Source organism: Aphanomyces invadans, assembly GCF_000520115.1.
Source record: "Aphanomyces invadans strain NJM9701 unplaced genomic scaffold supercont1.12, whole genome shotgun sequence".
Lineage (NCBI taxonomy): Eukaryota > Oomycota > Saprolegniomycetes > Saprolegniales > Verrucalvaceae > Aphanomyces > Aphanomyces invadans.
Genome location: NW_008580157.1, coordinates 259,247 through 285,462, shown reverse-complemented (window position 1 = coordinate 285,462; position 26,216 = coordinate 259,247). Strand labels below are relative to the sequence as shown.

General features: G+C 54.3%; 11 protein-coding genes across 15 annotated transcripts; 6 read left to right on the top strand and 5 right to left on the bottom strand.

Annotated features, from left to right (window-relative positions):
• Positions 1-39: 39 nt before the first annotated feature.
• Positions 40-592, top strand: H310_06617 (peptide methionine sulfoxide reductase B5). The gene has a single exon (XM_008871749.1). It carries the CDS (start codon positions 76-78, stop codon positions 469-471), a length of 396 nt encoding a protein of 131 aa, XP_008869971.1. The 5' UTR covers positions 40-75; the 3' UTR covers positions 472-592.
• On the bottom strand, positions 55-3,819 carry H310_06616 (hypothetical protein). The gene is made up of 5 exons (XM_008871748.1): positions 2,807-3,819; positions 2,522-2,751; positions 1,639-2,475; positions 1,214-1,580; positions 55-1,147 (listed from the first exon to the last, which is right to left on the bottom strand). The coding sequence occupies exons 1-5, from the start codon at positions 3,788-3,790 to the stop codon at positions 650-652; spliced, it is 2,916 nt and encodes a 971-aa protein (XP_008869970.1). The 5' UTR covers positions 3,791-3,819; the 3' UTR covers positions 55-649.
• Positions 3,820-4,704: 885 nt separating this feature from the next.
• On the top strand, positions 4,705-8,200 carry H310_06615 (hypothetical protein; the record flags this gene model as incomplete). Its single annotated transcript, XM_008871747.1, has 12 exons — positions 4,705-5,328; positions 5,387-5,615; positions 5,706-5,880; positions 5,971-6,081; positions 6,128-6,186; positions 6,275-6,347; positions 6,408-6,548; positions 6,596-6,673; positions 6,749-6,895; positions 6,947-7,364; positions 7,484-7,538; positions 7,604-8,200. Coding segments are annotated over 12 exons (2,354 nt in total), but the record flags the coding sequence as incomplete, so codon positions are not given.
• A 75-nt stretch (positions 8,201-8,275) lies between these two features.
• H310_06614 (hypothetical protein) lies at positions 8,276-8,856 on the top strand. The gene has a single exon (XM_008871746.1). It carries the CDS (start codon positions 8,299-8,301, stop codon positions 8,722-8,724), a length of 426 nt encoding a protein of 141 aa, XP_008869968.1. The 5' UTR covers positions 8,276-8,298; the 3' UTR covers positions 8,725-8,856.
• A 51-nt stretch (positions 8,857-8,907) lies between these two features.
• On the bottom strand, positions 8,908-10,956 carry H310_06613 (hypothetical protein). Its single transcript, XM_008871745.1, has one exon. It carries the CDS (start codon positions 10,950-10,952, stop codon positions 9,201-9,203), a length of 1,752 nt encoding a protein of 583 aa, XP_008869967.1. The 5' UTR covers positions 10,953-10,956; the 3' UTR covers positions 8,908-9,200.
• Positions 10,957-11,108: 152 nt separating this feature from the next.
• On the top strand, positions 11,109-12,636 carry H310_06612. Of its 2 annotated transcripts, XM_008871744.1 has the most exons (7): positions 11,109-11,202; positions 11,257-11,426; positions 11,484-11,534; positions 11,610-11,668; positions 11,725-11,787; positions 11,841-11,899; positions 11,976-12,636. In XM_008871744.1, exons 1-7 carry the CDS (start codon positions 11,178-11,180, stop codon positions 12,539-12,541), a joined length of 993 nt encoding a protein of 330 aa, XP_008869966.1. In that variant the 5' UTR covers positions 11,109-11,177; the 3' UTR covers positions 12,542-12,636. The 2 variants fall into 2 exon arrangements, with proteins under 2 accessions (XP_008869966.1, XP_008869965.1); XM_008871743.1 differs by having other exon boundaries at positions 11,109-11,426.
• On the bottom strand, positions 11,903-17,354 carry H310_06611 (hypothetical protein). Its single transcript, XM_008871742.1, has 8 exons — positions 13,877-17,354; positions 13,705-13,825; positions 13,441-13,601; positions 13,324-13,371; positions 13,073-13,264; positions 12,960-13,005; positions 12,856-12,912; positions 11,903-12,795 (listed from the first exon to the last, which is right to left on the bottom strand). The coding sequence occupies exons 1-8, from the start codon at positions 17,329-17,331 to the stop codon at positions 12,763-12,765; spliced, it is 4,113 nt and encodes a 1,370-aa protein (XP_008869964.1). The 5' UTR covers positions 17,332-17,354; the 3' UTR covers positions 11,903-12,762.
• Positions 17,355-17,376: 22 nt separating this feature from the next.
• Positions 17,377-19,777, bottom strand: H310_06610 (hypothetical protein). Its single transcript, XM_008871741.1, has 3 exons — positions 19,165-19,777; positions 18,542-19,112; positions 17,377-18,492 (listed from the first exon to the last, which is right to left on the bottom strand). The coding sequence occupies exons 1-3, from the start codon at positions 19,754-19,756 to the stop codon at positions 17,436-17,438; spliced, it is 2,220 nt and encodes a 739-aa protein (XP_008869963.1). The 5' UTR covers positions 19,757-19,777; the 3' UTR covers positions 17,377-17,435.
• A 424-nt stretch (positions 19,778-20,201) lies between these two features.
• H310_06609 (hypothetical protein) lies at positions 20,202-22,247 on the bottom strand. 3 transcript variants are annotated; one of them, XM_008871740.1, is made up of 7 exons: positions 22,183-22,247; positions 21,973-22,121; positions 21,574-21,924; positions 21,321-21,526; positions 21,106-21,255; positions 20,736-21,044; positions 20,202-20,678 (listed from the first exon to the last, which is right to left on the bottom strand). In XM_008871740.1, exons 2-7 carry the CDS (start codon positions 22,064-22,066, stop codon positions 20,427-20,429), a joined length of 1,362 nt encoding a protein of 453 aa, XP_008869962.1. In that variant the 5' UTR covers positions 22,067-22,121; positions 22,183-22,247; the 3' UTR covers positions 20,202-20,426. The 3 variants fall into 3 exon arrangements, with proteins under 3 accessions (XP_008869962.1, XP_008869961.1, XP_008869960.1); XM_008871739.1 differs by having other exon boundaries at positions 20,209-20,678; positions 21,973-22,135; XM_008871738.1 differs by having other exon boundaries at positions 20,209-20,678; positions 21,973-22,247.
• A 153-nt stretch (positions 22,248-22,400) lies between these two features.
• On the top strand, positions 22,401-23,668 carry H310_06608 (hypothetical protein). The gene is made up of 5 exons (XM_008871737.1): positions 22,401-22,527; positions 22,583-22,675; positions 22,735-23,066; positions 23,121-23,288; positions 23,341-23,668. The coding sequence occupies exons 1-5, from the start codon at positions 22,410-22,412 to the stop codon at positions 23,530-23,532; spliced, it is 903 nt and encodes a 300-aa protein (XP_008869959.1). The 5' UTR covers positions 22,401-22,409; the 3' UTR covers positions 23,533-23,668.
• A 123-nt stretch (positions 23,669-23,791) lies between these two features.
• H310_06607 lies at positions 23,792-25,678 on the top strand. Of its 2 annotated transcripts, XM_008871735.1 has the most exons (9): positions 23,792-23,930; positions 23,983-24,313; positions 24,365-24,421; positions 24,479-24,724; positions 24,774-24,852; positions 24,900-24,994; positions 25,038-25,070; positions 25,127-25,309; positions 25,359-25,678. In XM_008871735.1, the coding sequence occupies exons 1-9, from the start codon at positions 23,845-23,847 to the stop codon at positions 25,629-25,631; spliced, it is 1,383 nt and encodes a 460-aa protein (XP_008869957.1). In that variant the 5' UTR covers positions 23,792-23,844; the 3' UTR covers positions 25,632-25,678. The 2 variants fall into 2 exon arrangements, with proteins under 2 accessions (XP_008869957.1, XP_008869958.1); XM_008871736.1 differs by having other exon boundaries at positions 23,845-23,930; positions 25,127-25,678.
• Positions 25,679-26,216: the final 538 nt, after the last annotated feature.

Here is a 26,216-nt window from a genome sequence, read left to right as displayed (position 1 = left end):
GAATTCGACGGAAGTCGGTTGACACTTGGAATCAGCACGTGATCGTTCATTTTCCCTTTTTCCACGCAAGACGAGATGGCTGCGATCAACCTGAGCGAAGGCGAATGGCGCGCCAAGCTGAGCCCGGAACAGTTCCGTGTTTTGAGGCAAAAAGGAACGGAGCGTGCGGGTACAGGAGCTTACAACAAGCACAAAGCCGAAGGCGTGTACACGTGTGCTGGCTGCGACGCCCCACTCTACACATCAGCTCACAAATTCGACTCGGGCTGTGGATGGCCGGCGTTTTTCGACGCCATTCCAGGCGCGATCAAAGCTATCCCGGATGTAGACGGGCACCGCACGGAGATCGTGTGCGCCAACTGCGACGGTCACATGGGCCACGTGTTCCGAGGCGAAGGCTTCAAAACCCCCACGGATGAACGCCACTGCGTCAACTCGGTCTCGATCAACTTTAAGGCCGCTGACAACTGAGCTCCATCTCTCTATCCGTGAGAAGAATTTTTTCTCCTCTTAATTAGCATGATGGAACAACATGCAACTCTGTTAACTCGGAATTTATGTGCACTTGGAACTATCTATACACGCAGGTCTGTTTTCAATCGTTTCGTCGTTTGTTCCTAGCCGTGGTAAGGCTGCGGCCACGGCACCATCATGCAGCAGACTGGGGCCAAAGTGTCATGGCGGTGCCCACCACTTGCAGTCCTGCATACGGCTGGAGCTGCTTCACTGTGCTCTGGCCTCGTTTCCTTGCCGCCAAAAGTGCGTCTCGTCGCTTCGTCGACTCTTCCACACGCTCGTCGACAGCTTCTCGCTTGGATTGCGCCGCCAGTCGCCGCGTGGTCTTGAGGGTTCGCGCAATCGTGGTCGCTCGTTGGGACCGCGAACGCGCCCGGCGTTGGCGCTCCTGGAGAACTTGATACCGACGGCTTTCGGCGTGCAAGTTGATCGTGGCTTGCATGGCAGTCCTTATCGCATTGTCCACGACTTCCGTCGACTGTCGCTCGAGACGTGTGAGAACCACCCGATCCAGCGTTCGACGCGCCGTCTTTTGCTTGAACTCCAGGAGATCTTGCCGTCGAGCGGCGGCGCTTTCGAGCTTCGCTGCGGCTTTCGCCTCCTTCTCCGCCAGGACGAGCCGCATGCAATTCTAAGATAAGACGAATTTAGTTGAGTAGTGTCGTTGGGAGCGCGGTGGGTACAAAAGAGAACCAACCTGACGCGTTGCAACGACGGCACGTTCTACAAAGTACTTGCGCGCGCGGAGCGTGAGCCCGATGGACTTGCGCAGCGACGCTTCTTGGACGGCTTGGGCGCTGGACGTCCGCAGCGTCTCCTCGCGTAATAAGTTTCGCGTGCGCGCCAGTTGACCCTGGGTGCGAAACCAAATCGCAGCCGAGACCTTGTCTGCCTGGCGGAGGGCTCGCTTCTCGTCGGCACGGATGAGGCGAAACGTTGAAAACGCTCGTAATTCCTCCTGGTGAATATGCACTCGAAGACGCGCGGCATCCCCCCGGGCGCGCTCTTCTTCCGCGGCGACTCGAATGGCATCGAACGCCAACGCTCGCCGAATTTCCGCCGACCTGTACAGACACACAAGGACGTGTATGGTGTCGCTAACAACACTGCAGATGAACGAACCGGAGGCGGGCAAACGCGCGCGACGCTACGCATTGCTGGCGAAACACCTGGTCGTGTTCGCGGCGCTCCGTAACTTGTTGAGTATGTAGCCACGTTGCATGCGACGTACGCGCACGCTGATGCGCGAACTCGGTGAGTCGCACCGCCGCCAGAGCTGCTTTTCGGGCACTCAAACGAGCCAAGAGTTGCTGGTTCGAATGCAAGACGTGCTTGACGCGCAGAGCACGAAGGGCCACGAGCTCGGAGAACAGCGGTCGCTCAAACTCTGCGCGTTTCTGTGCCGCTGCCGCCTGATTGTCTTGAATGCGTGCCGCCAGAGCCTCCGCGGCTTCTTGAAGGGCTTCTTGCTGGCGGTGCGCCAATACCTTTGCGTACCAATTCCGAGCAGCAGCGGCCGCCCGTCGCCGCTCGATCCAACTTTCACGGCGCTTGGTCGCTTGGTTCACCTTGTCCAACGCAGCCTCTTTTGCGCGACGTTTGGCGATATGTGCCGCTTGGATTTTCCGCGCTCGGATGTGGTCACGACGGCCGGCAATGCAGTGACGCACCCACGCGACGTTCGCACTTCGACGACGAGATGCTTCGTGGAGACGGGAAGCCAGTTGGTGCGAGACCGCAGACGCCGTCTCGATCGAGACACGGAGACGAGTGCGGGCGACTTGCTGACGGCGAAGGGCAGCTTCTTGCAGTCGTGCCCCACGCTCTTGGAGGATTGCGTCCCGGCGGAGAGCGGCAGCTTGCTGAGCCGCGGCACTTCGGAGAGCTTGGTTGAGCCATTGCGCATCAAAGAGACGGAACGCACAGCCAGCTCGAAAGTGAACACTTACGTTGTGTCGTCTATTGGGTCAAGGTTAGACTCGTGCGAATTGGGGGAATTATCGACCTGGCGCGGCTTTGCACCGACTCCAAATGCGCGTCGCGGCGGGCGATCGCGGCATCCATGGCCATATCCAAGCGCTCCGCTTCACGCCGCTCCATGTACCGGTTCGTCAAGTACACGGATTTAACATAGTTGCTGTGACGTCCGGCAATGAGGCGCCGTTTGTCCAAGTGAATCGTCCGGCGGACTTCGGCTCGAGCAAGTCTCGCTTCCAGGTCATGCATGGCGACCACCTAGGTGTCCCAGAGTTAGCTCTGAGTTTGAACCATGTCGAAATTGGCTACACACCTCGTAATGCCCTAGCATTGCCGCGGCGTCGGCACTGATGGCTTTGGCCCGATCTGCTTGAGCCCCCGCGCGGAGTTGCCTCTTTGTCAGAAACTCGCCGCGTGCGACGCTTGCGGCAGCTACTCGCTGGCGAGACAATTCTCCAAGTGTGCCAAAGTCGTCGCCGTCGAACGTTTCGTTGGACTGAATGACAGATCGCGTTGGAAGGCGCCGGGCGAGCAAGTAGTTGTCCCGACGCGTCGACGCGTCTTCTTGTTTGACGTCCCAGGATGCCCGTTGTCCCTTGACACGTGCCACTTTAGCATCTTGGCGGCGAAGGGCAACGAGCTCAACGAGCTGATTGTGATATCGAGCTTTGGTTTGGCGGGCTTTCACAACGTCAGCTGCCGCGCGTCCTGCAATCGGCACCTTGTCTTGTCCGTCATAACGACGTGAAAACGCTTGAAAATGTTTTGGCGCGATGTCAGCGAGAGCTTGCGGCCATTCGGTCGCGGGTTGTTGGTTGTGGGACGTGCGACTTGATAGTCCGAAAGGCACGATCCATGCAGCGGCAATAGCACGCGTCGTGTCCACTGGAAGGGGATGGTCGGCAAGGAACTGCGCGGCATCCTGGAGTCCTTCATCCAGCGTCACTTGGACGTCCTCATGGTCGAGTTGCGCGTCAACTAGAGCCACCTTGACCTCGTCCAATGTCACGGGAGTTCCGCATACGTCGTTTGTCCATGAGGAATCGACTGGAGGAGCTTCGTTTTCTTCCTGATTGTTGTCTGCTTTAATCTCGAGTTTTTTCGCAGTACAGAACGACTCTTGTTGATTCTTCTCCTGAATGTCGCCGGTGTCCTCATGGGGCTGCGGATCGTTCTCGTCGTCGACGCTTGACGCCACGTCGATGGCATTGCGTACTTCCTCCGACTTAGCCGCACGGCCCGAGAGCACGGACGGCGCCGAGGATCGGCGCGCAAAGGCGGCTGTTGTCGGTAGCATCGCGCGGAGCCTCGTCAAATGCGCCAGCGAAACGAAAAGTGGTAACGGACGGCGTCTCGACGCGACTGCTCGGACACGTCGGTTACGTGAAAACGCGTTTTTCTTCTGTCGAGGCAGCAAAACCCTGTTAAAAACGCGCTTAAATCCCCCTCGACCTATTCAACCCGTCTATCGTCACTACGCTAAAAACGGCACCTGAACTTGAGGTCGTTAATCGGACCCAAAGACATTGGTACTACGAATAGACGTCCGCCCGAGCTACTTCAGTGGTACCGAACCCTAAAGACGCGTACAACCCAAGGATGCAGCAACTGTGCCAACACGTGCTCGTTGACGCCGCACCAGCATTCTACTTTGAGATGGACTTTCTACCAATGACACGGAGGTGTAACTGGCATTCCAACGTAACCGATTCGGGTTGAAACCCAAGCGGTACAAGCCGTCGATGCGATCCATGGCCAACGGAACTTTGCTAAGTGCCTTCCACGCATTGTTGCTGTCGCTGAAGATAGAGAAGTCCACAAATACATTAATGTCTCGCTTCCTGTCACGCCCTGGAGTACTACTGGACGTTATTTCACAAATTCCCCGCAAACAGGGTCTCAGCGAGGACAGCTGCATCTTGCTCAATCACTTCCCCAGAAGGCTTCGTCTCGTAGCGACTACGCCGCCTACCTCGTGCTTGAGCCCAATGAAGGGAGGCGCCTGGAGGGGTCGCACTGTCAAGGTCGCTAACCCTTCCGAACTTGAAACTTGGAAACCATAATGGCCAATCAGGGATCGCAGAATCGAAGAGTGTTTGTATATAATAATAATACAATGGAGTTTAAATGGTGTCAAGACAAGATGTATTGAATTGAGTAATCTAACGGCTCCGTATTTATAAAAATGCGAGACACGTGATGATTCTATTACAATGACCTCGGAGACAAATCTTTCTCTGGAGAGCGCGCACGTCCAGCACCCCGTCATGACGTCTCCGCACTCGTCCAGCAACCTCTGCGTCACCACGGCGGCATCGTACCCGGAGCCGAGGTGGGTTGAGCGCGGAGCCTCCTTTCTCCGACGCATCAATCTTGAACGTGTTGCGGAGGATCCTCGCTTGAAATTGTTGATCACTGGGCAGCACCCCCCAGAAACTGGTCTCCTCTCTCCGCATTCTCTTCATCCGCTGAATGATGAACTACCTGTTATGCTTGCAAGTTCATCGCCGCCACAACTGGGAGGACCTGCGTCGTGGCCGCGATCCCTGAAGGAATCCATTCAAAACACGTTTTTCAACAAGAATCACGAAGAACCCCTGCTGCACTTGTCTCCTCGAATGGCTGTGCTTGCACCGCACTTCATGCACACAATCCTCAAACTCTTTGCTGCCAAGATATCGACAAACTCGTGGAGCGACGCCCAGCAAGCGATGGCGACGTTGGACTCTGCGATTGCCGCGCGATTCGCCGACAAGGCATGTGTCCTCGACTGCGGTCTCTTGGACGCGATTCAGAAAACACATCAAAAAGGTTTGGTGCCTGACACGTTTGCAGGTACATTTCATCTCGCGTGCATGTACATCGTGTCACGAATTTTCTTCCTCACGGCAAGGTGGCCGCGTGACGTCGCTGCCCTTCAAACGAGGCGCTGTGCCAACGATGCATGCCATGTTCGTCGCGACCTCGACTGTGTCGTCGTGGCTGGCCCTGCATGAATCGCATGTCGTGATCATTCTCGCGCCTAATATCGAGCAAATGAGTCTCTATCTGGCATGTGCTGCCATTTATCGTGCTCCGTTCTCGTCCGACTTGGTGCCTTACGGAGAACGGATCCTGCAATGGTATATCCATCACTTTTTCGTTTCTCCAATTATGCCGAGAAGTATTTTTCCAGCCCATCCTTGCTGTCTGATGCGCCTTGCCATTCCTAGGCTAGCTGAGAACGTCGATGCAGCGGAATCGCTGGCCCTCCGCCTCTCCAAGACGTTCGCCGACTCTGACACTCGAAACACAATGTATATCCCAGGCCTTCCTCGACCACAGCTTCGATTCCTCCAAGACTTTGCAGCGCTGCTCGTCCTTCGAGACAAGCAGCTCATGGCATCGGTAACATATCATTTGGCGTGCACTGGATGCACCACGCGGCGACGTGCATGGCAACTCAATTTACAGCGATTCTAACGGCAGCTTTGGCAGGTTGTGCATGAGACGCCGACTCGATCGACGCTCAGTGGTGCCGCGGTCCTGCCGGCGCTGCACCCGTTATACATCCACCAGCTCGTCCTTCTCCCGACTCCAAATGCCAATGTGCGTTGTGGTTGGTTGTGGAATGAATTCATGTGGGATGGTGTAGAATCGATACCTGCCCGACAACTGCTACCGCCCGTACTTTGTCCTACAGGATGAACAAGGGTCAGTAAACTAACCAGAATTTTCAACGCGGCGACAATTGCTTCGGCTTGCGCTTGGCATGGCTGCATGATAACGTTGGAATGACTAGGCATGTGTTGTACTCGAGCATGGTCCTCGGCATCCGCAGCATCCTTCCCGTAGACGGACCGCACGCGTTCAAGGTACCATTCGTGGAAAATGAAGACATTGCCACGCGTGTCTGAGCTTTTTGCATGAACTAGGTGGGCCGGGAAGTTCGCACGGGCGACCTCCACTTGCACATGTACCACGTGCCTGTGAACAGCCGCGGTCAAATCGTGATGGAAACGCGCCTCAACTGCAGTTTGCTCTTTGAGCACTTGCAAGGCCGTGGCAAAGGCGAGGCATGCCACCCAGTGGTGCGATAAAGTCGTCCTCACGTCTGTGGTAGCTCACGCTGCGGATGAAAGACGGTGATTTGGACTGCGTGTCGAAATTGTACACGCCGCACTCTGATTTCGCCCTTCAGGTCAGCCGTTCCCACGACCAATGCTTTTGTGCGATCTTTTTCGTGGCATGCCGTGCTCAAGGTGCTGGGTTGTAGGTGGTCTACGGTGTGGACGGTCAAACGTTTGCAAGCGAACTGGCCGACGAAAACGCGGCTGCCTTGGACGACGCTCCAGCGGCTCGAGGACGCCAGCCCAGCCTCACGAATAACGTTGTCCTGGCGATTCCCCGAGCCAATGTGCGGGTACGGCTCTGGGAAAAAGGAATGACTGATGGAAGTGAATCGATCGACCAGCGACAATTGGTGCCCGAGGAAGCGCTGATCTTGGCGAGTTTCACAGTGACCGACGATGTCGTGTACTCGTCGGTGGGCGACGTCCATCTGAAGCAAGTGGACGTGTGCCAGCGCGGCGCGTCCGTGTACCTCCAGTTTCACGTCCAATGCGGGGACGGCCAGCTTCGCGTGCTGACGACCAACCAATTGTTTGGGTACACATTGCCTGCGCCCGTCATTGCCAAGCTGAACGAAGTCGGTGCCCTCGAACTCGTGGCGCAAATGCCGCAGTTCGATCCGTCGATCGCAGCCGACTCGTTCGAAGAGCAGTACGGGCTGTGGCTCCAACGCCAGTTCGACGACGACATTTCGCGCCTCTCGACGCAAATTCGCATTGGAACGACCCCCACGGACATCGAGAACCTCGTGGCACAACACGGTAGGTCCAAGAAATGCTACCGACGCTCGCGTCGTGTTGGAGGTTTGCGTCCACCGTGTTTGTGTGGTGCATGAGGTCGTCGAGGGGGGGTGGGTGCTCACGTGCGACGACGGTTGTAGGAGAACTCGGCCTGGTGATGCTAGCCAACCAACTGCAGCAGGCAGAACTGAACACGTACGTAGCTCACAAATTCGATTGTGTGGTTGGCGGTGTTGACCCAATATTTGTGGCGGGCCTAGGCGGGGGGCGTCCATGCGTCTGATAGCGCAGCTGCCGACGCGGGTGTTCGATGAGTCGAGTGGAAAGGCGGACGTCGAGTGCCTCGTATGTCGGTACGACTTTGCCACGGGCGATGAAATCCGCACGCTGCCGTGCTTTCACACGTATCACTCCAACTGCATCGACCCGTGGCTCCGCATGAACAAGGTGTGTCCGGTCTGCCAAGTCTCGATCGAGCTGCATCTGGAATCGCACGGCGAATAATGTACCGTCGCCTCCAATATATCACATATATATCCATCCACACATCTACCCTGGGCTATGACTCCATCGAGATGAGGGCACCATCTGAACTCGATGGACTGTTCGACATTCGTGCGCTTTGTCGCCAAGAGGACGTGCCGATGGTCGGGCGGACATGCTTTGGAATATCTTGGTGGTATCGGTCGTCGGGTTGAATTCGTGGGTTTCCGTGGCACGGACGTCGCTCCGTCGTGTTCACCTGTCCATCCCCCTGCATCGTCCATTGTGTCGCATGGAATTCGCCTGGTTTTAATGGACGCGAACGATCGAGTGCGGCGCTGCCAGACATTCCCGACTGCCGTCGCAATGTGCAATCGACGACTCGAACGACCTACATTCCACGACCATCACCATCTTTTTTTTTTCCTTCGCTTTAAGGGACAACCATTTGGATATTTTTGCGATCTCGACGATGTTGACTAACCTGGACGACGGCAGCATGCGCGTCGTGGCTGGACCGATGGACGAGCGCTCGATCGAGGAGCTCAAGCGAATCAACAGTGATATGCACAGGTCCAAGCAAGAGGCCGCGAACTACCGCGAACTCTTTCGTGTGGGGAACCCGGTGGGGGTGTACGTGTCGGGGTGCCCGGCACTCATTCTGGCCGTGATTGAAACCAAGGTGTTCACGTGGGAAGTGTGGAAGGAACTGTGTCTGCTCCTCGTCAACGATATCGAGAGCACTGGAACGCCTCCATTCGAACCCCCTGCTGCGGCAGACGACGACGACGTAGAACCATCGAATGTCCTCGAATCCGCCTTGATCAAGGTCACCTTCATCAACGATCAGCCTGGATTCTGCGGCAAGTTCATTCTGGGGCACTGCATTTCGTACTAGCGTCCCTGTAATACCCATAACATTTTGAATTTCATCAATGTGATGTCGCGTCATGCCATCGTCGCGATCACGACATCCGCGACACAAACGCAACTCGTCCAAGGGCCATGACGCGCATTGGTGCATTCCACCCTTCGACATGAGAAGAACAGTCGCAATGTTGAAATGAATTGCGCTGTTCGACGGACGTACACACATCTACGATGTCGTGTGGCGGAATTTTGGACTGCGCTGCCGTGATGGTACCTCGTTAGACCAACATCGTCCAGTTCATGGACACATGCCACGGGAATGGCGATGGTGTAGGCCAAGAGACCCGGTAGGAAGCCTTTCAGACCCAACGAAGAATTGATCCTTCGAATGGGCAGTTCATCTCAGCCATCCATGTTGTGGCTCGCTCGAGTGACAGCTCCCACTTCCGTCGCTTCGAGCTCAACTTATAGCTTCATTAAGGGGTATAGTGGTGGCAAAAGGCGCTAGTGGCCTCCTTCGTACGTCGTTTGAATGAAACCGAGCGCAAGGCCGAGGACGCCGCCCATGAGAACCAGCTTCCACTCGTCCTCTTCAAATACGGGGTGCAGCAGCCGCTCAAAGTCGTGGTAGGTGAGCTCGCCGATCTTTTCTCGGAGTGTGTTGTTCAAGTCCAGCGCAACCATCGTATACGTTTCAATGTGGCGCAAGCTGTCGGGAAATTTTTGGACGACGAGGTCCGTGATGTCGTCTTTGATCGACTCAAACGTGTCTTTGCCAATCCCGATCGACACGATGCGGTCCGCGACGGCTGCGCCAGAGTTTACGGCCTGCTGAACGTTGGCGTAGACAAGCTCAAAGAGGCGGTCGCTCGCCGGCCCCTTCAGGATCGCTTCGATGATGTTGTGCGCATTCAAAACATCGCGCGACACCATTTCGCCGTACATAGCCGCGACTTGCTGCTGGCGCCGGAGAAACAATCCGTGCAGCTTGATACATAGAAACTTTTTTGGATTGACCGGTTCAAAGATCATCTTGAGCGCGAGCCAGTTGGTCAGGGTCCCCACGAGCAGCCCAAAGACGGGAAACGTCACGTACTTGGTCAGCGTCGGCCACACCAAGTAGAGGCCCATCTGGAGAAGCCCAAAGATGAACCCCATCGTCGCGCCAGAGTCCCGGATGAACGCGAGCTCTTGGTATCCGCAATTTACAAACATATTGACGAGGAGCTGCTTGTCCTTCATCATGTTGGACACGACCATGTCTTCCAAATCAAAAACTTCATCAATGTGGTCCTTGATCTCGACCATGAGCGCCTCGATGTGCACGGGGGCGTCCTCTTTCACCTTTTCGACGATCTCGTCTTTCACGGACGTCGGGAGCACGCGCCACAAACTCGGGTTGTACTTTTGGGCCATCGTCTCGACAATGTCCTTGATCGTGTTGAACAGGATCGGTTCGAGTTCCTTCACGACTTGCGATGGATCGATGCGGCTAAAGACTTCGCGGACGTCCAGGAGCTGCGACGTCATGATGCGCACGGACATCCGTGCCATCTTCTCGCCCTTGAACGGAACGATGCCCTGCCACCCACATACACCCATGTTCGTCCCAGGGAACTGCATGATGCCGACGTACTCGAGGGGATAAAACGTCATGTACAGCGCCAGCCAGATATGGACGTACGTAAACACGACACTGATGAGGGGAATCGATGCGACCGTCAAAATTCGCTTCGAGTCCCATTCGTGTTTGGCGAGGTAGTCCTTGAACACCACAAAGACCAGGACAGCTCCCACGGCCAGCAACAGTACAAATACAATCACGATCCAGTTGGGACGCGCAAGCATCGGTGGGAAGTCACATGGAGGGGTGCTCGATGTGCTCTTCTTCTTGTTCTTTCGTGACGCCGTCGGCGATCCAGCGGCTACGTAGTTTGGTTCCAACGAGAGAAACGTTGACGAGTCGCCACGCCCGCTTGTTCCAACACCACCTGTGGCGACCTGGTGCATCCCGATAAGCGTGTATCGTAAACTCGACGCTAGCGCCGACGGTTGGACGCGGACCCAATGCGGCTCTGTGAGGTCCAGCAATTGCCGACCGGAAAACGACTTGAGCTGGGCGACGAGCGGCGCGTACCTTCCTTCCTCGAAGGATGTCATCCACTTTACCACTTGGCTCGGACTCCACAGCGCAGGGTCGCCGCCTCGTCCTCCTGGCGCGGCCATGGACGTGTATGTAATTGCAAGTGGACCCATCGCGATCAATATCCAAACCAGCACCGAGTGAGTCGAGTAAAGTGCGATTTCTTGGGCGGCACTATATAAATCGCAAGATATCGGTAAATGCGCACCTAAACGGACTTCGTATTCTCTTCAAGCTGTCAGACCATTATACAAAAATCCATATCATTGGCCTTGGATGACGTCGACCTAATTAAGTCCGATTTGTGTGCCGCGACATCGTGGAATTCCTTCGACCTCATGTCAACTCTTGCGGATGTCTCAAGTAAGTCGAAGCGCAACGGAATGCGGAGCGATGCAGATCTGGACGTGCATGCAGTGCTTGTAGACGAAATGGAGGAAGGGGACGATGATATCCCGACGGCATCGACGGGGGTCACGTTTACTTTGATGACGTACAACGTTCTCGCTCAGTGCTACGTCAAGTCGAGTTTCTTTCCGTACTGCGACCCGAAAGCGTTGCGGTGGAAGCGGCGGTCCGCCATGCTCGTACGTGTATCGACGATAGCATTTGTACGGTCATCGTCATGTCGTTCGATGATCTAGATTGGCCAGATCAAAGCATTCAGTCCTCGACCAGACATCCTCTGCTTGCAAGTACGTCCAGGAGCCATGTACAACATGCAATCCATCCTGTCATCGCGCTCGCATGGCGTCACGACAACTTGGTAGGAGTGTGATCAGTACGACACGTTCTGGCAAAGTCAAATGGCTGCCATCGGCTACACCAGGTCCGTCGTCTACGTCGTCGACGAATCCCGCCGTCGGCTCAATGCATTGATTTCAGCTTGTACCTGAAGAAAACGGGGACCAAGAAGGACGGTGTTGGGCTGTTCTGGCGGCCTGAAAAGTACGCCACACCCTTCCACTACCGTTGTCTCTATTTCATCGACATTGATACAGGTTCACTGTCCTGGGCGGCGAAAACGTCGCGTTGAACGAGGCATTGCACTCTGTCACAGGTATGCTCCTCACTTGAGTCGTCGCCGTGGTTTTTCACGTTTGAACCTCCTTCCATCTCGTTGCTTATCGTCGTAGACAAAGACCTTCGGGGACGTGTCATCCGGGACAACGTCGGCCTCGTCGCTCATTTCCAATCCATCGAGAACCCCGCGACGGAGTTTGTCGTTGCGTCCACGCATTTGTTTTGGGACCCCGCGCAAGCGGACGTCAAGTTGGTCCAGGCCAAGCACATGCTCGATAGCATTGACGCGTTCGTCGCGACGTCGTTGCCGGCTGCATCCGTTCCGGTCTTCTTTGCGGGCGACTTCAACTCCCTCCCAGACAGCGCCGTGGTCCGTCATGTCTTGAGTCGTGGCTTTGCAAGCGCCTACAGCACTTACAATGCCGAGACGGGCGAGCCGCGTTTCACCAACGTGAACGGGGTCGTGCACAAGATGAACGAGAATGGTCATGTTGTGGGCACTGAGCCCGCTTTCGTGGGGACGCTCGACTACATTTTCTACCACAAGTCCAAGGTCAAAGTGCAGGAGCTCCTACCGCTCATGGACTACGAGACGGCCGTTAGAGATGGCGGCGCGCTGCCAAACCGATCTGTTGGATCGGACCACTTGCCCCTCATGGCTACATTTGTGTTCAAATAGAAGCGATCGGTCATGCGGTGTTTGCCAAGCAGCTGCATCTGACAATGGTCATCGCACAAGGTTAATCTTAGACATTCTTGTGTACAACGAGTGCGATGGACTTGTGAGTGATTCCATGGCGTTGAACGGCATGGGTCCTTCATTCCGTGGACGTTGGGTGCATCACTCATGGCAAATGATCGAACGGAGATGCAATTACATTGGAGTAGATAAAATTTCGCTCAACCGCGGCGTCGATGGCGACGAAAGCTCGTCTACAACACATCGTCATCGATCAGTGTGGCTCAAAATAGACCGGTGAGACATCGGCATACCATTTCTTCATCGTCGTCGCCGCTCGCAGGTTTCTTGGAGATGAGAGCACAAGCGTCCTACAACAGTACATAGATTTACCACAGGCGCTTGTCCTGCTCCTTACGTCAAGGTCCGAGGTGTTTTCAATCACAGCTTTGACCCTACTTGACCTACACAAGGTTTTTTCGTCAACAATGCACTTTTAGCTTACGATTTTGGCAGTGAACGCCGACCCACCTTCGCGGCGAAGGAGTGACTGGCTTCGGTTGTTTAGCCGATCTGCACTTAGGTGCTGCAAGGTCTCCCGCTAGTCGGCGTTTCTTCATCTTTGTGGTTTTGTCGTCGTTGTCATTGTGTTTTTCGACTGAGTCATCATCGCTACTTTCCTCTTTGGAGACATCAACTGACAAAGACGATGTGGCACTCGCCCTGCATACAAAAAGACATTTCTGTTGGTGACGACTGCATGTGCTGTCAACAGGTTATACCTGCGGCTGGTGCGTGCAGCTGGCATGGACTCTGAGGATTGCGACTTCCTACAAAAATCAGAGCGAGTGCATGAGAGCCATGTTGAAAGGAAAGGCATAGCACGAAGTAAGTCGTACTGAGCAATCTCAATGGCACTAGCCTCGTCAGTGAACAAGACTTGTGTTGCGTCCCCGTTCGACTTGGTCTCGTCATCGGATACCGCTTCATTAACCGACTTTGTTTCGTCGTCATCATCGGCAATATTCAAGACAGCCTTTTCAAGGGATTTGAGAGTAGCCTATAAGATGAACCGATGAGACGGTTCAATGAACACACATTGTACGAATTCCTTCATAGGGTAACTAAACACCCCGATGATGGCCGCGCAATAGAGATCGTACAGATCGAGCTTGAGGAGTCTGGCGGTGTTGTCTGGGACTTGCTTCGTGCTCGTCCTCGTCAACGTCGCTGTCTTGATCCGCCAAACTTACATCTGAGCACTTTGCGTTTCGGGCCGGCATTCTACAACACATACATCCAGTCCGCGAGTGCTCGAGTCTCGATGAAAAGTACCGTCGGGTGGGGGTCACGACGGGGGATTTACTGGCCTTGGGAGAAGCCGTCACTTTTATTTTTTTGGGTACTTTGTCCGTCTTGATCGCACTAGGTCGTTTTCTTTTCACGCGCTCGTCGTCGACACTGTCGTTTCCGTCATCCTCATCATGTACTTTTAAACCACCTGTGGTGGTTCGACCTATTGGCTTCGGGCTAGCCGTCTTTCCGGGTTGAAAAAGTTGCTTTGGCAAATAAATTTGACCCGGGTATGCCTTGAGGTTGATTTGGTTCTTGATTCGTTTTTTCAACCACGCCGTGGCTGCATCAATGAGCTGGTACAAGTCCTTCGCACTTTCGTCCTTCTCCGTCGTCGCGTCGTGGCACAAGGATAGTTTATGCAACATTTGCAGTAAGAACGAAATGTTGTCGGCTTCGGATGCCACATGCGACACAAGCGATTCGAGCAAAAAGAAAACCGATTCAACGTCTTCGGTGCTCTCGCCTTCCCAAGGCGCATGAAGCACAAGATGGATAACGTAGGGAATCACATATTCTGGCACCATGAGAGAGCAGGCCGGGTTGTCTGCATTAGACCGAGCTGCCTCATACATGTGACGCATGCGCTGGACCGCGGATTGAAGCAGCGTTCGTGCTTCCTTCTTCAGCTCGGCCACAGGTTCAGACGACGCGAGCGCCAAGTACGACACGTATTTGTGATTGAGTGCAGGATGACGGAGCAAGTTGGCCGTCAATTTTTTCAGAAACGCGCGGCGGACGCTCTCATCTGAGTCAACCATTACGTACCCCAACGTGTGCCATTCGTCAATCCGGAACTGACGTTCCAACCGAGCAACTCGTGTGAGTTTCAGAAGGTTCGTGGCGGCTACGGTGCGGAACGGCGTGGTGGCTTTTGTCGTCGACGTCTGCAGCAAGTGGAAGCTAAGGTCGAGAACATGCCGGCAGTGAGTCGGGGAGTCCGATGCATCGTCTTCACGTGGATCTGGCACGTGGTGATACAAAACCAAGTGGCACAGCAACGATAAGGCAAGGCATTTCGTCTCTCCTTTCTTCGCAGGCGTATCAAATAACCCCACGACGAGCTCAAACAGCGCAACGGCGTCAGGAACGACGTTGGGAACGTGTTTGGTAAACACGACAAGCGTTTGCAATGCCCCGTCCGACAACTCGGCCGATGGCAGGAGCAATTTCTTGGTAAACTTGCCAACTTCGCCGGGAAAGAGCTTGACTAGAATCCGCGCACACTTTTTGACCACATCCAGCGAATCGCTCTTCGTACAATGCTTCAATAAGGCAGTCTTGAGCGACTGTGGAGGTGCAGCCGCAACATTATCGTGCTTGGCGTACGACACGAGCAAGTCCAACAGACACGTCTGAACAAGGTGTTGCGACGATGATGGTGACGTGTGGACGAGCAACTCGTCCACCGTTTCGATGTGGCTGGTTAATAAGTGCGGAAATATGGTCCCAATCAAATGGAGCACTTCGGCACATGCTTTGGACGGGTCATCCTTCAAGATCTCCAACAAACAGCCCACGCTTGACGCGTTCACAGTGGTCATGGCGAGCTTACGGCAAATATTCTTCATAAAGTCGCCTAGGGGAGTCTTGGACCCGGTCATTTTGACAAGGTCTTCCCGGGCTTGGCGGATAATGGTTGAGTCTGACGTCGCTGAGCACATGACCTCCAGATGCTTGACGAGCTTCATATCCTTCCAAGTCGCGAGTTTCTCCACCAGACCAGACAAACCTTCCGTTTCCGGTAGCAATGGTTGGATTTCCTTCAAACTTCGTTGCAACGTCGATCTATTTGTCGCGTCGGAAGTTTTCTCTTGCCGGAACTGCTGCTTGAGGGCAACGAATTGCTGGATGATCTTGCGACATTGCATGCGTTCGAGAAACACTCGTCGCAGAGCTTCACGACTCCCACCGTCCAAGTGCTTCCAGATGAAGAGCAACCCTTTCATCCGAAACAATTCAGTCGATTGCTTGGGCAGTAAAATGTCATCGATGAGCTGAACGACGCGAAGGCGAAGTTCTTGTGTAGGATACGCAAAGCACTTGAGCACATAGTCGGGGATCCAGCTAAGCTGATGCGCCACGTGGGACAACTCTTTGCTTCCAGTAGTCCACGATATTGACACATGAGCAGCATAAATTTGCGCGAGGCCGGTCATGGCTTCCTTGCGAATCACGACCTTCTTGTCCTTCATGCGCTCACCCACCTCGCGTAGACTTGCCGTCGACACACTTGAGAGGGAATGCGTTGCCAAATCGCAGATTTCGTTAACTACGAGACGTCGAACGTCCCATTCAGGGTCTTGGAGTCGCAATTGCAGCTCTGCGTCGATAAGGGGCGCGAGGTCGGGCTTGCGCTGAGCCACGATTGAGCACACAGTGATCATTTGGAGGCGTATCTCTTTCTTGACGTCGCGGAACCGTCCGAGGAATTCGCGAAAATTCTTGAGGTACTGCGCGCCATAGTCGGCGTGTGAACTGGCAAAGAGTCGCCCCATAAGCGCGATGGCGTTCGACCGCGTCTCCATGTCGTCGACGTGGAGTTGCAAACAAACGTTCGGAAGCACGTATAGCAAGAGACTTGGCTGAATTTTGTGGGTCTCATATATCAGCGAGTGGACGTGGTCTTTCAAGTCGGACGTCATGGGTACGTGGGCAGTGGACGCATCCACAAGCACGCTGTTGAAGAATAAATTGAGCGCGTTTTGCAAATGATCACTGGCCTTTTCAATGACTTGTTGCGCCATGTGATACGCGCGGGGATTTTGGTCCCCATGCAGAAGTGGCTCCAGTAATGTCTCAAGGAGTGCGGGACTCACCACGTCACATTCCTCGAGACAGCCCACCATGATACTGACCATATTGGCTTCAACTTTAGCGGAGTGATCGTCCTGAATACGTTCAAACAAACACCGGAAAATGTCGATGACGAGAGAGTCGGGGTGGTGGTCATCGTCTATGCTGGCATGCCCTCCGTCGGGGATGAGACCCACGGCAAGGTTGCACATCTTCACAGATGCCAAAGTCTCTAGCAAAGTGAACCACGCAATATCGTTGTTCTTCGTCGTTTCGCGCAGCACACGCACGAGCAACACGAACACTTCGTACAATTCGTGATCTGAAAACGGGGTCTCAGGGGCTGTCACACGAAGAAGCTCGGTCACACATGACGCCACTAAAAGCCGTATATGTGGATCCGAGTGTTCCAGATACGATTCGGACGTGAACTCGCGCCCCAGCGCCGTCGACTCGGACTTGTCGAGTTCGCTGTTTGAGATATCTCGTAGTCGCTGGAGTTCCGTCTTCAAGCGGCGGGCCACGTTGACGGGTGTATGCTTCTCGGAGGCTTGCTGCACTTCAGTCGTTGCAGATGCCGCCTTGGCCTTCCCTTTTGCGACGTCCTTTCCTCCGTCATGATGCGGTTTGGCGCGCGCCATCTCCCGAAATTATCGCTTTGGCGGGTATTCTCGAGATGAGCTAAACGGATGAACGAATTTTTTATCCGGACGACAAATTCAGCTCAATTTCTTTTTATGGTGCTTCAACCTTCTTCGGAATTGAAATCGTCGTTGACGACGACAGTGAGATACCCTGCGTGGGCAAGGAAGTGCAGGGCTACCAAAAGTTCCCGCGTCTCGCTCTTCTTCTTCGACAAAGCCGCGAGCTCCTTGGATGCATCGAGCATTGTGCGCAGCGAAAATGGAGTCGCCGAGGGAGCTTGGACGATCATGTCAATCAGTTTGGCCTGCAACGGACTGCACTGAAATTCGAGGCGAAGCGACGACATGTAGCTTGTGTGGCCAAACCCAACGTTTAAAATGTACACGAGGTCGTCGGCGGCATATCCCGTGTCGTAATGGATCGATGGGATGTCGGCATGGTGCATGACACTTGCCAACGGGTTCAACTTGACTCGCGTCGTCTGTCGGAAAGCAATCGCACTGTCTTCGAGTAGCGCAGGATCGTCAAGCCGTAGCACACGCTTTGTCAGCTTCCCTTCCGCGCCGTCCTTCGTTCGCTCTTCCTTTTCGTCGCCATCGTCATCGTCATCCTCATCGTCACCGTCATCACTGTCGTCGTCGTCGCCACTAATTCCACGTCCATGGATCAACAGGCGCTCAGGTAAAATGTCTGCCGCAGTCAATTTTCCAATTTGATCCTTGAGATCGTTCAACAGATCAGTCATATAGGCACGAGCGGCGTCCGGCGTGTCGTAGCTCACACCTCGTCGCCACCTGTCGGACTGGAGCAGGACATGCCGGAGTGCATCGACCACGATATCTGCGTGGGGGGTGGGAAACATGCTCAAGTTCATCGTGATCGAGTCTTCCGTGCACTCGACGCGGTGCCACATGCCGGCGGGAAAGTACAGCACCGAACCGGGCTCGAGTGTGACCTCAGACACGTTGTCGAACGTCGGATGGTAATCAAAGGCTGGGTCCGTCAGGCGATGGATCTTGAGCTGCTGCTCGACGACCTCCTGGGTCTTGTAGTGTGGCGTGCAGCCGCGGACCGGGTACGGTACGCTGCTCGGCTGCAACTTCCACTTCTTCTTGCCAGCCACTTGGACAGAGAAGTTCTCCATAAAGTCAAAGTGCCTACATACAGGGATCAGGCTCGTCGGATGCGATCGACGACGGATCGAACCAGTCAGTGACATGCCCTGCTTTCGCGCAAAAGATTTCAATCTCCCCCTGCGATTCACCGTGGATCGACGTCGCCGTGAACCCGAAGCCCAGGTCTTTGGCAAGCGCCGGAATCAACGTCGCACTGAGCTCAGGCGATCCACGAAAGTACAGCGAGTGGCCAGCCGCATGCAGAATCGCGGCTGCCTCCACCGACTCGACTTTGACTGACTCAATCTTGCCATCGTCATCGTCCTCGCCGCCGCGCTTGGTCTGTACCCATGCTTGCAATTCCTCCGATGATGTTGTTGTGAGCAGCTGCTTTATGTCCAAGTCTTCTAGGCCCTGGTGGATCAGTTGTTCAAATCGATCGCTTGGCGCGTGAATCGCAAGTGCCTTCTTCTGGTAGAATCCATCCATGAAGGAGTTGGGAGATAGGGGGTACACCAGTGATGCCAAGAGGTTAGTCTCATCCAGTGCAGGGCATTGAGATGTCATCTTATGCACGGTCAACGAGTCCGAAGACGTAGTCTCGGGAGCCATCGGGGCCTTCTTGGTCGTGGTCTGCGGGGACGATTTGCGCTTCTTGGCAACTGCGCAGGGACAACGGTCGCATGAGGCTGAGACAAGCAGATGCACACGTACTGGGAAACGCATCACGCCGCGGTGGTGTGGGTGGGGACAAAAGTTGCCCATATTGGCGTTTTGTTTGCTTTTTGACAGGTCCAGCGGTCGTCGTGATTGTTGATGGCGTGGTATCTGCCGGTTGTCGATCCTCCGTGAGAAGGAGGTCTTTGTGGCGCGACTGGAGATGTGTGGCGCCGTTAGACGAACGATTGCCATACATCGCGATGAGGCAGTCCTCCCATGGTGTGGTACCGTCGTCGGCACACAACACACACACGTACTCGCACACTTTTTTGCGACGGTTCACCTGTGGCACGTCCAATTTGTGCAAGTATTTCCACACAGGAGACGACCGGCCTGAGCGGTACTTGGTTTGAGGCACGTCGCCATGAAACGTTTCCGTCAAAAACTCCGAGTATGCTTCATGCGATGCAAACGACCTGCGATCAAGGGTGTTGAGCGTTGACGAATAGCTGTGTCCGTCCACAGAGAACTTGAAGTGTTCAACCGAAGCGGCTGTAGACATTGGCGAATCCTCACGGTCCGCTGCGGCTGACGCTGGGCGTTCACTGGCAACAGCGGCGTCTTGCTGCGTCGAAGGCGCTGCCATCAACGACAAAGTCACGCAAACTCGAACTGCCATGACCAACTAGAGTTCGTATCCGTACGTTATCCGGAATGCATGGCATGGTATTTACTGAGGGAATGGCGCCAACTTCTGGAGCCATGACCGCATACCAACCACTGTGCCATGCGCGCAACATCCGTGGAAGTTGGCAGTGCGGCCCTGTCCTGGGTAATGTACGTTTTCTGTGTTCATCGAACGCCACGACTTGAACGCTACATTTCAGTTTGAGTCGACCCGCTGCCACGTTTCACGTGGCGGCGTTCCTCGACGCCCTCGATACCAATTCAACACACGCCAACTTGAGGGGTTTGACGTGCCCCGTTGGAGGACAGGTTCTGTACAATCTTCGCCGAGTGGAGAGCGCTCTGAACACGAGCATTGGCGTATGATGCCAAATCGCCACTTCTTGTGGTAGGACGAGTTGCATCAACCGATGCCATGCGAAATACATTGGCAAGTTCACTCACTAAGTCGCAAGGCCTCGCGATGCAATCGAAGTTTCTTGGACCAGCAATCCCCTGCCGTTGGTGTCCCATGCTACTGTGACTACCATGGAGAGAACGGGCTCGGGATTTAGGAACGGAGCTGATCCTAGACACACTCCATTCAAGGCATGGTGTGTTTTCTTGTTTCGCATGTTGCTACATTCTTCTCAATTCATCGCCCATGGCTTTGGAATGGTGTTTGTCCAATTTAGGCGCATGGAGAACGCTGGTCGGGGCTGGCCCAGGCGACTTTGGTACATCACAATCTCCATCGCAGGACTTCCGTCACTCCGACTTTTGTCCACGATGGTGATGTGTCCAAAATGAAGCCCTGTCCAGCTTTGAAATAGCGTTTTGTGCGTGGATTTGACCGAGTGGATCGGGATCACTGGAAACGCTGAGATTGGCGACGCGCCGACCTACAACGTCCAGCAGTTAAAAGAGTGCACGACCGAGACGGTGTCAATCTCGCTCACTTCATAGAGAAAGCTGTACGGTGAGTGCTGCCACACGCCGGCAAAATGCAAGTCCCCAGAGAGCAAAACGACTCCCGACACATTATGCGCCTGGACATAGTCGAATATTTCATGGTACTCGGCGCCATATCGTGCCCATCCTTCGCCCGTCGCTTGGATGCCCATATCGGACACGACCATGGACGAAATAACAACTTTAAAAGGCTCGGTGGATGCTTGGAGCCAGCGAAGCAAGTGTTGTTTCTGCGTGACCCCGAGCTTGGTCTTGGTCGGACCGTCTGGCGCTGCTTTGGGGGAGGCATACTTCCGCTACCGGCACGAAACGTGTCGGCCATTTGAAGGTTTGGAAACAGCAGACTTCAATACGCACCACGTCCAGCATGAAGAAGGCCGCGACACCGGTGCTCCAAGTGTAATAGTGCTCGCCATTCTCAAGGGATTCTGGGTTTCGATTGCCAAAGTACCGAGTGTAGTATTGAATACGGTCGAGGTACAGTGGATCGAGAGGTCCTTCATTCCACTAGGCCACGTAAACGGCACGGAAGTTAGTATACCCGACAGACACACCAGTTGTTGCATCTGTACGTCATTTCGAATTTCATGGTCGTCGTAGATGCTAAAGATGGGCGTGGACATTCCAACCGTGGCGTACTGGTGATCATGAACTGTCGTTCGATACAAGAGCTCGGTATTGTGCGCCAAGTCGACATCGGCATAGATTTGGTCGCCCAGAAGCAGCATGAAGTCGGGTTTGAGCCGCGTAGCAATGTAGTCGAGGTTGCCACTGAACCCTGACCAGGCAATATCAAGATATGACTAGTCTGGAAGCAGGGCAAACCTGTGATGGTATGCAACAACGGGACAGCCATCGTGCACGATCCAAAAGCAAATCGAACGGTGGACATGTAAGTCGCGAGAGTCTTTAACGACAGGGTCGTCGAGCGCAATGTCACGTTGGTGGATTTGTTCACGAACGCAATCGCGACGGTGTAGCGAGTGTCTGCCACGAGATCGCGCAGCGCGATCGTCAAAGTTGGGTCGTTGTCGGAAAAGTCGGCTGTTACCACACCCCACACGTTGTGCTCGGAAGTGTACGACACGCGCGCTTCCGTCGCCGTCAACGAAAAGAGCCACACTGTTGCATGTGATGCCGACACCGAGCCGAGGTGCGCGAGGTCGCTCGAATGGTCTGTACAGATCGGTGATGCCGTGGTAGATTTCTCGGCGTCGTCCTTACCTGACGTAGACGCATGGTACACGACAATTGCCCACGCAATCGCCACGCACGTGCATGCGCTAACAAAGTGCATTTCGTGTGATATGAGCAACATTGCACATCCGGATAAGGATTGGGCAGTCGTGTCTGGCCATTTCCGTACATGTCGCCTGTAGTCATCCAGCTCGGTGCAGAGTCAATTCAGGGGCGACCGACTCGCTTGGAGTTTACCTGGGATGCGCATGACGTTCTTTGAAAGGGGTCCGCTCACGAACGATAAGCTGCAACTGCGCAAGACGACCGCGAATGCCACAAGGTCAGCTCAATCCCATTTTTCCAACACGGATGTCACAAGAATTCATGTCGCATGTAAAAACATGGTGAATTTTTGAATTTTTTTTGAAGATTTCGTTGCAGCAAATGAAGCGGCACGGCGACAGGTCATAAATTGCATCGGCATGGCTGGATTGACGACGTTCCATGAAAAGCTCATCGCCTACCGCGTGTGGGAGTTCGTCGCGTGTTTGGCGGTCACCGGAGCGATCTTTGCCCTCACGGCTTCTTCTGTGTACCGCCGTTCGTGACGACCCACGTCGTTGCGAGCTGTATCGCTGACAAACGTGCATTGTAGGTCCGATTCCGCATCTCGTGATTCCTCTTGACGCCTCGACAACCATCTTCGCCCGCGACCCCAGTCTTGATCTGAAGAAGGAGAAAGAGCAAGGTAACGGAGTCCTCTTGTGCACTCCAACGACACGACGCATCACAGTGTGTGGCATGCAGTCCCGTTAGATGTGGCCATTGCCATCTTCTACGCAACGCCTCTCGTCGTCCACACGATCGTACAATGGCTCCGCTATGTGCGCAACGATTCCCGCGACTTTCTTCTGACGTTGTTCATATCCTCGGCCGTCTGCCAGCTCCTCACGCACTTCGCAAAAGCCATGACGGGCCGCTTCCGCCCATGCTTTTATGACATGTGCAAATGGGACACGACTGTAATATGGGATGGCGTGACGAATTTGTGCCGCGATCCCAAGGGCGAAGCCGAAGGCCGCAAGTCGTTTCCATCGGGACATGCGTCTAGCGCGTTCTCGACGCTCTTTTTGCTCACGGTACAACCATTCTCGTCCGCATGAACTTACACACATGTATGGCCATGGGTGTAGTTGTACCTCCTCGGCCGAAGCAAGCTGCTCTCTGCGTCATCCCTCGCGACACGACGTGGTTTTGTCGCCAGCGCCGCCTTCTTCGTGGCATTTGCGCCGACAATGGTTGCCATGTGGATCGCCATCACACGATCTCAGGACAATTGGCACCACTACTCGGACATCCTGGTACTCACTCATCTTCCTTGCCTCCAATCATGCGCTCAGCATCGGGTGCCAGGCGGGCAGCGTGATCGGAATATGTTCAGCCATCTTGGGCTACAGCGTCAACTACGGTTCGTTGTTCGACTACAAGACCGCTGGCATGCCGCTCGAGACCTTGGAGGAACTGAAGCAGTCGGAATTACCCACCTACAACCATGCGTTTCGCAGGCACGAGAGTGGGACCGCGTCGCCTTCCACTCTACCGTGAAAGATGGCGCAATGGGATGTTTGCCGCTCGAGTAGTTTGGATTTCCTGCAATGTGTGCCCCGACGGCGTTATAAGGACTTAACGATGCCATGTCTCGTTCAGCATCCTAACTCACGTAAAGGTGCCGAGCGCTCTCATGAACCCGTCCTGTTACCTCGGGACTCCTACCATTCTCTCCATGCGGCGACACATGCACTGACAAAGAACAGGCATCGCATCAGTGCGCGCATTGCACTTGGGGGAGGTTTCGCCTGAGGGTATTCGTTATCAAAGGTTTTCCTTGGGAATTTGAAACCTGGCCGCGCGCGAGGAATGGAAGAATGCTATCGATGGCGCCGTGACGACAGGAAAGCCGCATCATCATCGTCCGTCTCCATAGACGCATGGGACTTGGATAGGTACATGATCAACATACATGTCCATAGTTGTCCGCATTGGATTTCCTTGCAGGTTGCGGGCAGTATGTGCCGATCTCAACGTGAAGCTTCGTCGTGAGGTTGAAGCCAAACAACAACTACAGCGGCTCCGCGCTCGCGACAAGGAACGGTTCAAAGAAGAGTTTGGCCAGTTTGAAGCTCGCTTGATTCGTGCGAACGAGACTCTCGAGAAGAACCGACAGATCGTGGAAGCATCGTTGGTTGAGAAAGACAAGATCATTGAGCAACTCCAGCAACAGGTCGACAGGAAGCAGCACACCATCGAATGCCTAAAGCAAGATCCCCGTCTTCTATATTCCAGTCGGCACCGTCAGCGACAGGCTCAGGATCCTTCTTTCGATCACGTTTGTGCTTCATCTCTGCATTCAACGAATTAATCATCAAAACCTCCTCAGCTCGATGGCGATCGAAACGATGACCCAAATGCAAACATCCACGAATTGGAGCGACAGGTAATATGGCTGTCGCCTCATGCTGTCCTGAAGTTTTGCAAACTCTTTGGATTCTAGATCTCCAAGCTGTACGGAGAACTGAATGAAGCACGACAGGTGCAGCAAGCTCAAAACGACCAGATCGAAGGAATGAAAGCAGCGAGTGCCAAGCTCGTGGCGTCGCTGAAGAAGATGAAATTCAAAGTCAAGGAGGCTGCAAATACTGCCGAGAATCACATGGTCCACGACATGACTCGAAAGTGCATGCGACTAGAGGCTGAAAAAGCAACAATCGAAACAACGCTGCAAACGACGCAAGCCAAGGTACGTGTTCGTGATCGCCTACATTGCTCACGACGCCTTGAATGTGTAGTTGGTGGAATGCAAAGCCGTCGTGAAGGACTTGACAGAAAGGTTGACAACCGCCACTGAACGAATCGTTGCTCTGGAAGGTCCGCTTCTGTTCTACCCGTTGGAATGAAACTGAAGTTGGATGCAGGCGACGTCAGCGCCAGAATTGCCGCCGAGGGTGCGATGGAGAAACAATGGCGCAGACAGCAGCACTACATCCAGGATCTCGAAATCGACTTCAAAGTACGATAGCAGCGCTTCATCAGCATTACTCATGGGGACATAGACTATCGGACGAGTAGACGTGAACAACCCCGAGGTGATCGAGACGATCGGATCATACCTTGGAGATGGTGACGCCTTGTTCTCGCGTAGATGGAACATGCGCAACGAACGTTGGCTTCAAAGACAGAGAAGCTCATGAAACTTGAGAAAAGGCTCCAGCGATATGAGCGCGACATTGCCGGACTTCGTGAAACGCAAGGCGATGGTGTCGTCGTTCTGGATCCACAGAGAAAGGCGTTATCCCTCGTCGATCTCGACTACGTCCTTGCGCAGGTACGAATGGCAGTCTCATGACTGCATTCGCCTCATTGTGCCGCGTCAGACCCACAAGATCGAGGCGAAAGCTGACGCAATGTCTCGCATGGTGCAAGTGTACGAAGCAGGGGGGCATCCTCCTGCTGACTTGCACGAGCTGTTGCTTCGCCTGGACGACCATCAAGGCTTGGAAACGTGTGACCGCATAGCATCTGAGCAAGAAGGGAAACAGCGCATCCTGATGTCCTTGATGCAGTCCCAAGCCATCCTCGACGACGTCGCCCACCATCTCGCGCAAGCGTTCGCGCGCTTTCTCGGATTCAAATGTAATATGGAATGAACACGAGAACGCAGTCTTAATTTAATTCGAAAATTGTATTGTATGTTTGTATGCCAATTGATCATTTCAATTGTAGAGCGATCGAGGTCAAACCTCAATCATTCTCATTTCTCAATTTCTTTGGCGGAGCAATATACGATGGAGGGGGAACAAGGCCACCGCGTCTGACAGCTACGTCTAGGCGTTCTTCGAAGGCACAAACGTGGAAGAAGCATGAAACTTCGAGGCGCAGTCAGAAGCGCTCAAAAGAAATCGTCGACGAGAGCATTGCTGCTTGCCGCCGAGTTGCTCTTGCTCCAAAGCGGACGGGCGGCGCGTCGTCGACGACATGCCATGCTTGGCCCCAAGTTCCTCGAGCTCGTCGAACGAGTACACTCTGAGGCCGGCTGCTTCCGCCGCTGCCTTGTCGGCTGGTTCCATGGCGTCTGAATCGACGATCTCGAGCGCTTTGAGCGTGTGGGCAACCATCGTCGTCACTTTGTCGGCACACAACTGTCGACGCCAGCGTTTGGTTTAGAACGGATGCGGTTGAGTTTTCGCCGAGCGTGTCGTGCAGAGCGACGGACGCACACGTACGCTGCGCCC